The sequence below is a fragment of the Callionymus lyra genome, chromosome 15 (assembly GCF_982586985.1).
Source record: "Callionymus lyra chromosome 15, fCalLyr1.hap1.1, whole genome shotgun sequence".
Lineage (NCBI taxonomy): Eukaryota > Metazoa > Chordata > Actinopteri > Syngnathiformes > Callionymidae > Callionymus > Callionymus lyra.
Window position 1 is genome coordinate 6420336 of NC_141832.1, and position 14847 is coordinate 6435182.

Consider the following 14847-nt stretch of genomic DNA (forward strand, 5'->3'; position numbering starts at 1 on the left):
GTGTCATCTTGTTCTTCCTCTTTTTGTTCTTCTTCTTATTTTATTTTTTATGTATTATTTTTTATTTTTTATTTTATTGTTTATGAAAAATTGCTGGCTATTGGTAAAAAACAATTTCCCGAAGGAGACCTCCTGAGGGATCAATAAAGTTTTACCTTACCTTACCTTACCTTATGACGAGTCGAAGAGATGAAGAGATGAAAGGATGAAGAAATGAAGAGATGAAGAGATGAAGGGATAAAGATATGAAAAGACGAAAAGATGAAGGGATGAAGAGATGGAAGGATGAAGGGATGAAGAGATGAAGGGATAAAGAGATTAAAAGACGAAAGGATGAAGGGATGAAGAGATGAAGCGATGAAGAGATAAAAGGATGAAGGGATGAAGGGATGAAAGGATGAAGAGATGAAAGGATAAAGGTATGAGGGGATGAAGCGATGAAAGGGTAAAGGGATGAGGGGATGAAAGGATGAAGAGATGAAGGGATGAAGGAGGACGAGAAGACCACGTATAAAGATGTAAAATCTTCTTCTCAGATTTCGTCTGCCCGATGTTCAGACGCGAAGGTGAGCAAGTTTTTGACTTTGAAAACACTTAGAACCGCAGTTATGTTGCGAGAGTCGACGAGTCGTAGTCGTGACGATTGTTTCACGTCCTCAGGCAGAACCGCGGCGACGACACCTGGAGCAACAACTGAAGCAACAACAACTGAAGCAACAACAACTGAAGCAACAACAACGTTCGATCCGATGGTTCCTTCGGCCGAACACGACACACAAGTCGAGTGCACGAGTAAGAAATATTCATCAAGTCACCTTATCCTCAAAAATCACTTGTTTCCTCCATTTTCTCTTTCATTTGATCCTAAAAATGCACATGTTCGAGGATAAATCTTCAAAGAATCAAACGTCAAATATTTCTTCAATGTATTTTGGAAAAGTTGTATTTGAAGTTGAACTGAAAATCCTTTTTTTAAAACCTTTATGTGATCATTGCTTTGTTTGTGTCTCTTTCATCTAAACCATGACCTGACCATTAGTTTTGATGTATTTTAGTTTGTTGTTATTTGAGTTGTTTTTTGATGTTATTTACTGCAGCATGAGCAGCGGCTTCAGGTCCATCTGGAGCCAGAAAGGTTTTGAAGGGTTTGACGTTTGAAAATGTTCTTTAATAAATAAATAAATCTTTTGAATGTGTTTTATTCAGATGTCAGTAGGTGGCGCCGCTGAGTTTATGTTGTTCAAGTCGTCTCTCCGTCCGCAGGCAGCACTGTGGCGCTCCTCGCTGTGTCCTGGAGCCTCACGTTGATCCTGCCACTCCTCGTCTACCTTGTCATGAGACGCCAGAGGATCGAGTACCTGGTGAGTATTTGCATGTTGATAGTATCCCGGTACAAGGATAAGATATACAGTGATAGTGTAGTAACAAGGATATGTGTGTAGTATTGTCCAGTACTTGACTCTGGTGTTGTGATAGTGTAGTAACAAGTATATATGTGTAGTATTGTCCAGTACTTGACTCTGGTGTTGTGATAGTGTAGTAACAAGTATATATGTGTAGTATTGTCCAGTACTTGACTCTGGTGTTGTGATATTGTAGTAACAAGGATATATGTGTAGTATTGTCCAGTACTTGACTCTGGTGTTGTGATAGTGTAGTAACAAGTATATATGTGTAGTATTGTCCAGTACTTGACTCTGGTGTTGTGATAGTGTAGTAACAAGTATATATGTGTAGTATTGTCCAGTACTTGACTCTGGTGTTGTGATAGTGTAGTAACAAGTATATATGTGTAGTATTGTCCAGTACTTGACTCTGGTGTTGTGATAGTGTAGTAACAAGTATATATGTGTAGTATTGTCCAGTACTTGACTCTGGTGTTGTAGTATTTACAGACCACATTACTCTTGACAAAGTCGTTACTGCTTTCATTTGTTTTCAAACCAAAATATGTCCAAACATCAGCTTTAAAAGCTGCTGGACTCACTGTATCCTCTCATCCTCAGCCATCATTCTTCCTTCAGCTGCGGAGGACGTAACGACTTCTGCCTTCTAGAGGCCGGAGGTTTAATTGCAGCACAAACATCAACAAACGCCGCAGATATTTATTTAATTCCTACTAATGGAAACTGTTGAATGTCGATATCGTGAAAGATAATATCGCGACAATCCGAGCAGATATTTGAACGATGAACATGAAAAATATTGTCAAGATAACATTGTTGTCGTTTGTAATTATTGTCTGTTCTTCAGCCCAGAAGGTTCGGTGGATCATCAGGAGGCAGACGAGCCGAGGATTCTGGACTGAACGAGGAGCTTCAGACTGACACAGGTTCAGGTTGAGGGTGCGACGCTCTCAAGTCTCAAAGTCTCGTCAAGACGCTGGCTGTCATCGACAAGACGTGTTTGTATCAACCATTTAAAGAAAGTATGTTTTAGCCAAAGTATTAATGAACACGGTTCGATGTCAACAACGTATCGCGGCTCGTTTGCTTTTGTCTGGACACTTGATGTGGGTGAAGTTCTTGACCCTGAAGCTTCTCGAAGCTGGTTCAGATTCTTCTCGTCCTGCAGGAGTCGCTTCCTCTCGGATCATCAATAATCATTTGTCACGGGCCAGAGAAATGTGACCCGGGTCTAAAACAGAACCTGGTCCTGGTCTGAACGACCACCTGAGCCGATACAGCATGTATTTTTACAGTCTGGATATTATCACTGTTTTTGTATTTTATTGTTCGTGTCATATCAGCAGCTCTAGTGAACCTCCACTTATATCTGTGAATGAATAAAGAACAAGATTTTTTTATGTTTATGTTGTGTTGTGATCATTATACTAATATTAAGATGAACAATTGTGTTGCGTCTATGAAGTCATTTTGAGGTTGAGTGTAATGACAAAAGAAAAAATACTATTTCTCTTTGTCATGAATTAAATGTTATCGTTTTAAATGACGTTAAATCATAAACTGAGTCAAGTATCGCAGCTGCATGATTGGATGACGCGTTTCTCGAAAGCAACTTTTCCCTGCCTTTAAATAAAAGGTTTATTTTTAAAACATTTTTTGATAATCTCTATTTTAACAAAAAAAAAAAAAAAATGTGTCATTTAAATCGTGACGCAAAGGCGCAACGTCACAGCTTTTCAAAGTAAAACCGAAGCCGCCTAAAGCGATCCCACTTCAGATGAATATTAACCATACGAAATAGCAATTTACTATTTATTACAACTCTAATAGCAAACCTGGGTTAAAAACAAACAAAACAAAAAACAACCCAAGAAGCAAATACGAAAAATGTATCCGTTGATTATTTATATTGAAATTCAAAACACTGCAGTTGTTACATCATTTCCGCCGTTTTGCCGGAAGTGAGGGAAAACAAACCATTTTCAAACATGTTTAACCATTTTATTAACGTGTTTAACTTCTGCCTGTGAAGCTCGTTAAACGTGTCCATACGACACAAATGTCACCGATCATTGTCACGTATGTACTTGACTGTCAATGTTCACTCGTTACCGAGAGCTGACAGTTTATTCACCGGGCTAGCTGCTAATGTGCTAACTATGCTAATGTTTTGCTAAAGTGTTGCATTAAAAACACACACGTATAGTTTATGAGCGCAATGATTACTATATATATATATATATATATATATATATATGATTATATATGCTACCTCTGAAATGACACTATTGTGTTTTTGTATTGGCAGGTGTCACAGAGTGTAACCATGACAACAGACTCGTCGCTCCTACAGTCGGAGCTGGAGTTACAGCAACAAGATGAGATTTATCAACAGCTGCTGCTGCAGGTCAGACTCACGGCCAGATGTATTTTTGAATCCAACGATAAATCAGGGAGCTGGTGCTTGACCGCAGCCATGTCTGTCCTGCTTCAAACACTTCCTGTCTCGGTGTTTGTAGACGATGGAGAAGGTCCAGACGGAGGGTCCAGAGTCCAAGATGATCCGCCCACAACCTGGTGAGAGGCTGCGTCGTTGACCGACTCCAGCACAACATGCTTTACTTTTCCAAGAAAAACAAACCGTTTTGGATCCGTAACCCATTAAACAAATGCGTTGGCGGTATCCATTGTGGGTCACCTTGACCCAGAGACGACGCAAGGGTTAAAAAGTCTGAATGAACAAACTCATCCTAAAGATTGTAAAGACTGTGTGTGTGTGTGTGTGTGTGTGTGTGTGTGTGTGTGTGTGTGTGTGTGTGTGTGTGTGTGTGTTAGTATGATTTATTATCGACTCATAAATATAAATGTTTACACTCTTAGCACGTTTTTACACTAGTTTTTAGTGTTTTTAGTGAATATGTTATGTGTGTTTCCAAGTGTAATTACAGTAACTAGATAAACCTTTATTTTCATTATGATTAATTTGACTTTATCATAAAAATTGCTTAATAACTTTTATCTTGAGAATCAAAGAGAAATACATTTGAATGTAAAGTTAATCATTTATTGTGTTCGATTTTTTTTTTTAAATGCATAAAAAAAAAGAGGACATTGACAAAAACAATCGCATCAATAATCTCAATATTAAAAAAATGTTCATGTAGTTCATGTAGAAACTTCTATAAAGAGTCGTTTGTTTTGTGCAGCACAAGAAGACGTTGGTTCAACGAGACCTTTGTCTTCGTGGCTAAGAGTGAAACCAGGAAACGAGATGTTGTGTACTTGTGAGAACTTGTGTATCCAAAAATCTAAAAAAGAATGTGTCCGGTTAAGAAACTGACTTGTTATTGATTTCATGAGGAACAAGAACAAAGTGCAAAGAGAAGAACAACACACACTAGATCTCCATCATTCTCCATTAATATGTCTCACGTCCAATCGTCTGTGTCTTCGTCCAGGGATGTGTGTGAAAACACACTCGGTCAAGGACAATCTGGATACAAAGGTCTTTGTCAACATCTGCCAGTCCAATTCTGTTCCGCCTCCACCAGAACTTTCCACAGAGGAACTGGTCGAACTGCTCCAGTCAGAAGATCCCAGCGGCTTCAGAGTTCCCATGAGCCTCGGCGAGCCGCACACTGAACTGGACAACAGTGAGTACATGTATTGATTGTCCTCACTGTTGAATGTCTCATCATCTCATGTCTCATCCTCTCATGTCTCATCATCTCATGTCTCATCATCTCATGTCTCATCATCATCTCATGTCTCATCATCCCATGTCTCATCATCTCATGTCTCATCATCTCATGTCTCATCATCATCTCATGTCTCATCATCTCATGTCTCATCATCCCATGTCTCATCATCTCATGTCTCATCATCTCATGTCTCATCATCTCATGTCTCATCATCCCATGTCTCATCATCATCTCATGTCTCATCGTTTCATGTCTCATCATCTCATGTCTCATCGTTTCATGTCTCATCATCTCATGTCTCATCATCTCATGTCTCATCATCTCATGTCTCATCATCTCATGTCTCATCATCCCATGTCTCATCATCTCATGTCTCATCATCATCCCATGTCTCATCATCTCATGTCTCATCATCATCTCATGTCTCATCATCCCATGTCTCATCATCATCTCATGTCTCATCATCTCATGTCTCATCATCATCTCATGTCTCATCATCCCATGTCTCATCATCTCATGTCTCATCATCATCTCATGTCTCATCATCTCATGTCTCATCATCTCATGTCTCATCATCATCTCATGTCTCATCATCCCATGTCTCATCATCCCATGTCTCATCATCATCTCATGTCTCATCATCTCATGTCTCATCATCCCATGTCTCATCATCCCATGTCTCATCATCTCATGTCTCATCATCTCATGTCTCATCATCTCATGTCTCATCATCCCATGTCTCATCATCATCTCATGTCTCAAAATCTCATGTCTCATCATCTCATGTCTCAAAATCTCATGTCTCATCGTTTCATGTCTCATCATCTCATGTCTCATCGTTTCATGTCTCATCATCTCATGTCTCATCGTTTCATGTCTCATCATCTCATGTCTCATCGTTTCATGTCTCATCATCTCATGTCTCATCGTTTCATGTCTCATCATCTCATGTCTCATCGTTTCATGTCTCATCGTTTCATGTCTCATCATCTCATGTCTCATCATCATCTCATGTCTCATCATCTCATGTCTCATCATCTCATGTCTCATCATCATCTCATGTCTCATCATCCCATGTCTCATCATCCCATGTCTCATCATCATCTCATGTCTCATCATCCCATGTCTCATCATCTCATGTCTCATCATCTCATGTCTCATCATCTCATGTCTCATCATCTCATGTCTCATCATCCCATGTCTCATCATCATCTCATGTCTCAAAATCTCATGTCTCATCATCTCATGTCTCAAAATCTCATGTCTCATCGTTTCATGTCTCATCATCTCATGTCTCATCGTTTCATGTCTCATCATCTCATGTCTCATCATCTCATGTCTCATCGTTTCATGTCTCATCATCTCATGTCTCATCGTTTCATGTCTCATCATCTCATGTCTCATCGTTTCATGTCTCATCATCTCATGTCTCATCGTTTCATGTCTCATCGTTTCATGTCTCATCATCTCATGTCTCATCATCTCATGTCTCATCGTCTCATGTCTCATCATCTCATGTCTCATCATCTCATGTCTCATCATCTCATGTCTCACCGTTTCATGTCTCATCATCTCATGTCTCATCATCTCATGTCTCATCATCTCATGTCTCATCATCTCATGTCTCATCATCCCATGTCTCATCATCTCATGTCTCATCATCTCATGTCTCATCATCTCATGTCTCATCATCTCATGTCTCATCATCCCATGTCTCATCATCATCTCATGTTTCATCATCTCATGTCTCATCATCTCATGTCTCATCATCTCATGTCTCATCATCTCATGTCTCATCGTTTCATGTCTCATCATCTCATGTCTCATCATCTCATGTCTCATCATCTCATGTCTCATCGTTTCATGTCTCATCATCTCATGTCTCATCATCTCATGTCTCATCATCTCATGTCTCATCATCCCATGTCTCATCATCATCTCATGTCTCATCATCTCATGTCTCATCATCTCATGTCTCATCGTTTCATGTCTCATCATCTCATGTCTCATCATCTCATGTCTCATCATCCCATGTCTCATCATCATCTCATGTCTCATCATCATCTCATGTCTCATTGTTTCATGTCTCATCATCTCATGTCTCATCGTTTCATGTCTCATCATCTCATGTCTCATCATCTCATGTCTCATCATCTCATGTCTCATCATCTCATGTCTCATCATCCCATGTTTCATCATCATCTCATGTTTCATCATCTCATGTCTCATCATCTCATGTCTCATCGTTTCATGTCTCATCATCTCATGTCTCATCATCTCATGTCTCATCATCTCATGTCTCATCATCCCATGTCTCATCATCTCATGTCTCATCATCATCCCATGTCTCATCATCTCATGTCTCATCATCATCTCATGTCTCATCATCCCATGTCTCATCATCATCTCATGTCTCATCATCTCATGTCTCATCATCATCTCATGTCTCATCATCCCATGTCTCATCATCTCATGTCTCATCATCATCTCATGTCTCATCATCTCATGTCTCATCATCTCATGTCTCATCATCATCTCATGTCTCATCATCCCATGTCTCATCATCCCATGTCTCATCATCATCTCATGTCTCATCATCTCATGTCTCATCATCCCATGTCTCATCATCCCATGTCTCATCATCTCATGTCTCATCATCTCATGTCTCATCATCTCATGTCTCATCATCCCATGTCTCATCATCATCTCATGTCTCAAAATCTCATGTCTCATCATCTCATGTCTCAAAATCTCATGTCTCATCGTTTCATGTCTCATCATCTCATGTCTCATCGTTTCATGTCTCATCATCTCATGTCTCATCGTTTCATGTCTCATCATCTCATGTCTCATCGTTTCATGTCTCATCATCTCATGTCTCATCGTTTCATGTCTCATCATCTCATGTCTCATCGTTTCATGTCTCATCGTTTCATGTCTCATCATCTCATGTCTCATCATCATCTCATGTCTCATCATCTCATGTCTCATCATCTCATGTCTCATCATCATCTCATGTCTCATCATCCCATGTCTCATCATCCCATGTCTCATCATCATCTCATGTCTCATCATCCCATGTCTCATCATCTCATGTCTCATCATCTCATGTCTCATCATCTCATGTCTCATCATCTCATGTCTCATCATCCCATGTCTCATCATCATCTCATGTCTCAAAATCTCATGTCTCATCATCTCATGTCTCAAAATCTCATGTCTCATCGTTTCATGTCTCATCATCTCATGTCTCATCGTTTCATGTCTCATCATCTCATGTCTCATCATCTCATGTCTCATCGTTTCATGTCTCATCATCTCATGTCTCATCGTTTCATGTCTCATCATCTCATGTCTCATCGTTTCATGTCTCATCATCTCATGTCTCATCGTTTCATGTCTCATCGTTTCATGTCTCATCATCTCATGTCTCATCATCTCATGTCTCATCGTCTCATGTCTCATCATCTCATGTCTCATCATCTCATGTCTCATCATCTCATGTCTCACCGTTTCATGTCTCATCATCTCATGTCTCATCATCTCATGTCTCATCATCTCATGTCTCATCATCTCATGTCTCATCATCCCATGTCTCATCATCTCATGTCTCATCATCTCATGTCTCATCATCTCATGTCTCATCATCTCATGTCTCATCATCCCATGTCTCATCATCATCTCATGTTTCATCATCTCATGTCTCATCATCTCATGTCTCATCATCTCATGTCTCATCATCTCATGTCTCATCGTTTCATGTCTCATCATCTCATGTCTCATCATCTCATGTCTCATCATCTCATGTCTCATCGTTTCATGTCTCATCATCTCATGTCTCATCATCTCATGTCTCATCATCTCATGTCTCATCATCCCATGTCTCATCATCATCTCATGTCTCATCATCTCATGTCTCATCATCTCATGTCTCATCGTTTCATGTCTCATCATCTCATGTCTCATCATCTCATGTCTCATCATCCCATGTCTCATCATCATCTCATGTCTCATCATCATCTCATGTCTCATTGTTTCATGTCTCATCATCTCATGTCTCATCGTTTCATGTCTCATCATCTCATGTCTCATCATCTCATGTCTCATCATCTCATGTCTCATCATCTCATGTCTCATCATCCCATGTTTCATCATCATCTCATGTTTCATCATCTCATGTCTCATCATCTCATGTCTCATCGTTTCATGTCTCATCATCTCATGTCTCATCATCTCATGTCTCATCATCTCATGTCTCATCATCTCATGTCTCATCATCTCATGTCTCATCGTTTCATGTCTCATCATCTCATGTCTCATCATCTCATGTCTCATCATCCCATGTCTCATCATCATCTCATGTCTCATCATCTCATGTCTCATTGTTTCATGTCTCATCATCTCGTGTCTCATCGTTTCATGTCTCATCATCTCATGTCTCATCATCTCATGTCTCATCATCTCATGTCTCATCGTTTCATGTCTCATCATCTCATGTCTCGTCATCTCATGTCTCATCATCCCATGTCTCATCATCATCTCATGTCTCATCATCTCGTGTCTCATTGTTTCATGTCTCATCATCTCATGTCTCATCATCTCATGTCTCATCATCTCATGTCTCATCATCTCATGTCTCATCATCTCATGTCTCATCATCCCATGTCTCATCATCATCTCATGTCTCATCATCCCATGTCTCATCATCATCTCATGTCTCATCATCTCATGTCTCATTGTTTCATGTCTCATCATCTCGTGTCTCATCGTTTCATGTCTCATCATCTCATGTCTCATCATCTCATGTCTCATCATCTCATGTCTCATCGTTTCATGTCTCATCATCTCATGTCTCATCATCTCATGTCTCATCATCTCATGTCTCATCATCCCATGTCTCATCATCATCTCATGTCTCATCATCTCGTGTCTCATCGTTTCATGTCTCATCATCTCATGTCTCATCATCTCATGTCTCATCATCTCATGTCTCATCATCTCATGTCTCATCATCTCATGTCTCATCATCTCATGTCTCATCGTCTCATGTCTCATCATCTCATGTCTCATCATCTCATGTCTCATCGTCTCATGTCTCATCATCTCATGTCTCATCATCGTCTCATGTCTCATCGTCTCATGTCTCATCGTCTCAGGCTCTCAGGGCTGCACAGCGTATGACGTGGTCATCAACCGAGACTTCTTCAGCAAGTGTCAGGTGAGACGATGTTGACCTGATCACGACCATGACCATCAAGAATGTTCTTTTCCGGCAGAAGGAGCAGTTGTTCCAGCAGTTTGTGATCATGGTGTGTCTGGAGGGTCTGGAGAACAAGTACCAGCTGGAGCTCAGCAGAGGTGAGGTGGTCCGGCTGCTCTCTAACTCTGGTGCTCACCTTCATCTGCTCTGCAGACTGGAAGGTTCTGAAGAACAGGAAGTTCCTGGGCTCCATCACAGAGCAGAACATTCGCACCAAGAGTCGGCCGGTGATCCAGGAGCTGCAGCCTCAGTAATAATAATATATTTTATTTATATTACAAATAATAGATACATGTGAGCAATGTTGTTCACACAACTGGTGTTTAGAACACAACGCACACACACACACCTGTGGAGCGGACACACACCTGTGTAACAGATACACACCTGTGGAGCGGACACACACCTGTGGAGCAGACACACACACTTGTGGAGCAGACACACACACTTGTGGAGCAGACACGCACACTTGTGGAGCAGACACACACACCTGTGGAGCAGACACACACACCTGTGGAGCAGACACACACACTTGTGGAGCAGACACACACACTTGTGGAGCAGACACACACACTTGTCTAGCAGACACACACACACTTGTGAAGCAGACACACACACTTGTGGAGCAGACATACACACTTGTGGAGCAGACACACACACCTGTGGAGCAGACACACACACCGGTGGAGCAGACACACACTTGTGGAGCAGACACACACACTTGTGGAGCAGACACACACACTTGTGGAGCAGACACACACACTTGTGGAGCAGACACACACTTGTGGAGCAGACACACACACTTGTGGAGCAGACACACACTTGTGGAGCAGACACACACACTTGTGGAGCGGACACACACTTGTGGAGCGGACACACACCTGTGGAGCAGACACACACCTGTGGAGCAGACACACACACTTGTGGAGCAGACACACACACTTGTGGAGCAGACACACACACCTGTGGAGCAGACACACACACTTGTGGAGCAGACACACACTTGTGGAGCGGACACACACTTGTGGAGCAGACACACACTTGTGTAGCAGACACACACTTGTGGAGCAGACACACACTTGTGGAGCAGACACACACACTTGTGGAGCAGACACACACACTTGTGGAGCAGACACACACTTGTGGAGCAGACACACACACTTGTGGAGCGGACACACACACTTGTGGAGCGGACACACACTTGTGGAGCGGACACACACCTGTGGAGCGTACACACACCTGTGGAGCAGACACACACACTTGTGGAGCAGACACACACACTTGTGGAGCAGACACACACTTGTGGAGCAGACACACACCTGTGGAGCAGACACACACTTGTGGAGCAGACACACACTTGTGGAGCAGACACACACCTGTGGAGCAGACACACATACCTGTGTAACAGACACACACACCAAAGCAAAACTAGTAGTCATGAGATTCTCAATCTTATCTAAAGAATGTCGAAACTAAACACATCCAGACTTGTTGCTTGCTTAATTGGTGGTCTCATCATGAAGAATCTCTTTTTCTTTCTCCACACATTCGTGATGAAACTGCTTCATTGTTGGACAAATGTCATCATGAAGAATCAAACTCTTTCTCCTCCCCCAGAGAAACCAGCCACACAAGTGTCCGGAGGTGAAACTCTCGCTCGACTCCTTCGTTCCTGCAGCGACTCAGTGTTTTGTCTTCAGGCCAGAGTTCTCTCTGCTGGTGGAGCCCCCTGCTGGTGACCCCGAGTTCCTCGTGGCAGAGGTCAAACTGCCCGGAGTGGTGAGCGACGTGAACTTATGTGGGAACATTGAGTTGTTTTCTCACAAACCTTTGAAAAAGAATCATTCAAATATGTTTTTATTATAATAAAAAGTTATTATTTACAAGTTATTATTATGTAACTTTTATTATTATTATTCTTATTATTATTACTTCTGTGTCAACAGAACATTGATTAATGGATTTAAAATAGCTTATTATAATTTGTTGATTAAATTAAATCATTTTCGACTGAAAGGTTGTTTTTTTTGTAAATAATTTAATTAAAAAAAAAGATTTTTATTAAACATGACGTTTGATATCCTTATTCCAATAATTCAAAAATATATTTTCTAAATAAAATATTTTTTAACGCCTTGGTTTTTGAAATTCGACACGAGAGTATTTGATCGATGAGTCACATGATCATCTGCGCATCACATGATTGGCTGAGAGTCTGATCAGTAGCTCTGTGCTCTGTTAGTTTGGTCTGGAGACTCTATTATACCAACATATATATATTGAATTAAAAAAGAATGTAACATTTATTTTTTAAGTTTAAGGGTATTAAACTGTGTGTAAAAATAATTGTTCATTTTAAAAATATTACATTTGAAAAAATGTAATTGATAAAAAAACAAATGAATTAAACATTAAATTGAATTCAATGGTTGAAAAAACAACATTAAAGTTGAGTCAATATTTCCTTCCATTTGACTCGGGCCACGTCCCCCTTGTCTTCCAGGCTTCTGCTCGCTCTCTGGTGCTGGACGTGGGTGAGGATCGACTGGTGCTGTCTGCGCGACCCTCGCTCTTCCACCTGGACTTCTTCCACCCTCTGCTCGTGGACCAGGAGGCCAGCGTGGCTCAGTTCAACACCTCCACACAGGTGAGCGGCGCCGACCCACCCCGTGGAGGACCGTGACCCATGAGAGTCTTGTGTTGCAGGTCCTCACAGTCACCATGCCGGTCGTGTCCTCGTAGCCTTCAAGGAACACAAACAAACAATAAAATGAACTTAAACTCAAGGTCAACTGCGTTCCTCAATAATACTGTGTCAGTGATATATGTTTGTGAGTGATGATGTCATAGAGGGGTCAGTCTGACCCAGATACTTGCTGCAGGGAAGATGAAGTCTGACCAGGAATCACTGGAGCTGCATCTGAAACACCAGGTAACACACCTTTTATTCATCATCATCATCTTCATCTTCATCTTCATCTTCATCTTCATCTTTATCTTTATCATCATCTTCATCATCATCATCTTCGTTTTTATCATCTTCTTTATCATCTTTACCTTTATCTTCATCATCATCATCTTCATCTTCATCTTCATCTTCATCATTATCATTATCATTATCATTATCATCATCATCATCATCATCATCATCTTTATCTTCATCGTCTTCATCTTTATCATCATCATCATCTTCGTTTTTATCATCATCTTTACCTTTCTCTTCATCATTATCTTTCTCTTCATCTTCATCATCTTCATCATCATCATCATCGTCATCATCATCTTCATCTTTATCATCATCATCATCATCTTCGTTTTTATCATCTTCTTTATCATCTTTACCTTTATCTTCATCATCATCATCTTCATCATTATCATTATCATCATCATCATCATCATCTTTATCATCATCATCTCTATCTTCATCGTCTTCATCTTTATCATCATCATCATCTTCGTTTTTATCATCATCTTTACCTTTCTCTTCATCATTATCTTTCTCTTCATCTTCATCATCTTCATCATCATCATCGTCATCATCATCTTCATCATCATCTTTATCTTCATCGTCTTCATCTTTATCATCTTCATCATCATCATCTTTAACTTTATCTTCATCAACATCATCATCTTTACCTTTATCTTCATCTTCATCTTCTTCATCTTCTTCATCATCATCTTCATCATCATCATCATCATCATTATCTCTATCACCACCCGTGATAAAAACACATTGGACCATGTTTACAGCAACATACGGGGTGCATACAGGGCTGCAACACGCCCCCACTTTGGACACTCAGACCATATCTTTATGTACGTCGGCCTACAAACCACTAGATTGAACTGTGGACTCCAGACACGGAGAGCACCTGCAAGACTGCTTTGCACGGACTAACTGGGACATATTCAAGGATGCGGCTACGCTGGAGGACTCTTCCGTCTGTGTTGAGGACTATGCGGACTATGTGACCTGCTGCATCAGCACTTGTGTGGAGAACATCGTGCCCACAATAAAGGTCACAAAGTTCCCTAATCAGAAGCCCTGGATCAACAGTCAAGTATGCCACATGCTACGTGCTCTTGCTTTCAGGTCAGGCAGCGAGGCGGAGTACAAAGCTGCCAAGTATGGACTGAGGAAGGCCATCACAACGGCCAAGAGGAAGTATAAGGAGAAGCTGGAGCTTCTACTCCTCTGCCGACTCCGGGCGGATGTGGCAAGACCTGCAGCACATCACTGATTATAAGAGGACCACCACCAGCACTATCAACTCCACAGACAGTTGACCTCAACACCTTCTATACCTGCTTTGAAGACTCTGGCCACAGAACAGAGGGGCAACACAAACATACCTGGACCCCCTCAACCCCCCCACCAACCATATCACCAGAACAGGTCAACAAAGCACAGAGGAGATTCTCAATCTTATCTGGTGGACAAGTCTCATCATGAAGAATCTCTTTTTCTTTCTCCACACAT

General features: G+C 41.0%; 1 protein-coding gene across 1 annotated transcript; it reads left to right on the plus strand.

The window, feature by feature from the left end:
* The first annotated feature begins 3361 nt into the window (after positions 1-3361).
* Positions 3362-13153, plus strand: pih1d1 (PIH1 domain containing 1). Its single transcript, XM_087808942.1, has 11 exons — positions 3362-3485; positions 3715-3813; positions 3926-3983; positions 4865-5059; positions 10264-10325; positions 10384-10465; positions 10521-10617; positions 11985-12011; positions 12068-12146; positions 12871-13014; positions 13074-13153. The coding sequence occupies exons 2-11, from the start codon at positions 3733-3735 to the stop codon at positions 13107-13109; spliced, it is 861 nt and encodes a 286-aa protein (XP_087665068.1). The 5' UTR covers positions 3362-3485; positions 3715-3732; the 3' UTR covers positions 13110-13153.
* Positions 13154-14847: the final 1694 nt, after the last annotated feature.

Coding starts and splice junctions, on each gene's coding strand:
- pih1d1 (XM_087808942.1), top strand. CDS start 3,733: ATGACAACAGACTCGTCGCTCCTACAGTCGGAGCTGGAGTTACAGCAA. Junction 10,326..10,383: donor ACTTCTTCAGCAAGTGTCAG/GTGAGACGATGT, acceptor CTTTTCCGGCAG/AAGGAGCAGTTGTTCCAGCA. Junction 13,015..13,073: donor AGTTCAACACCTCCACACAG/GTGAGCGGCGCC, acceptor CTTGTGTTGCAG/GTCCTCACAGTCACCATGCC.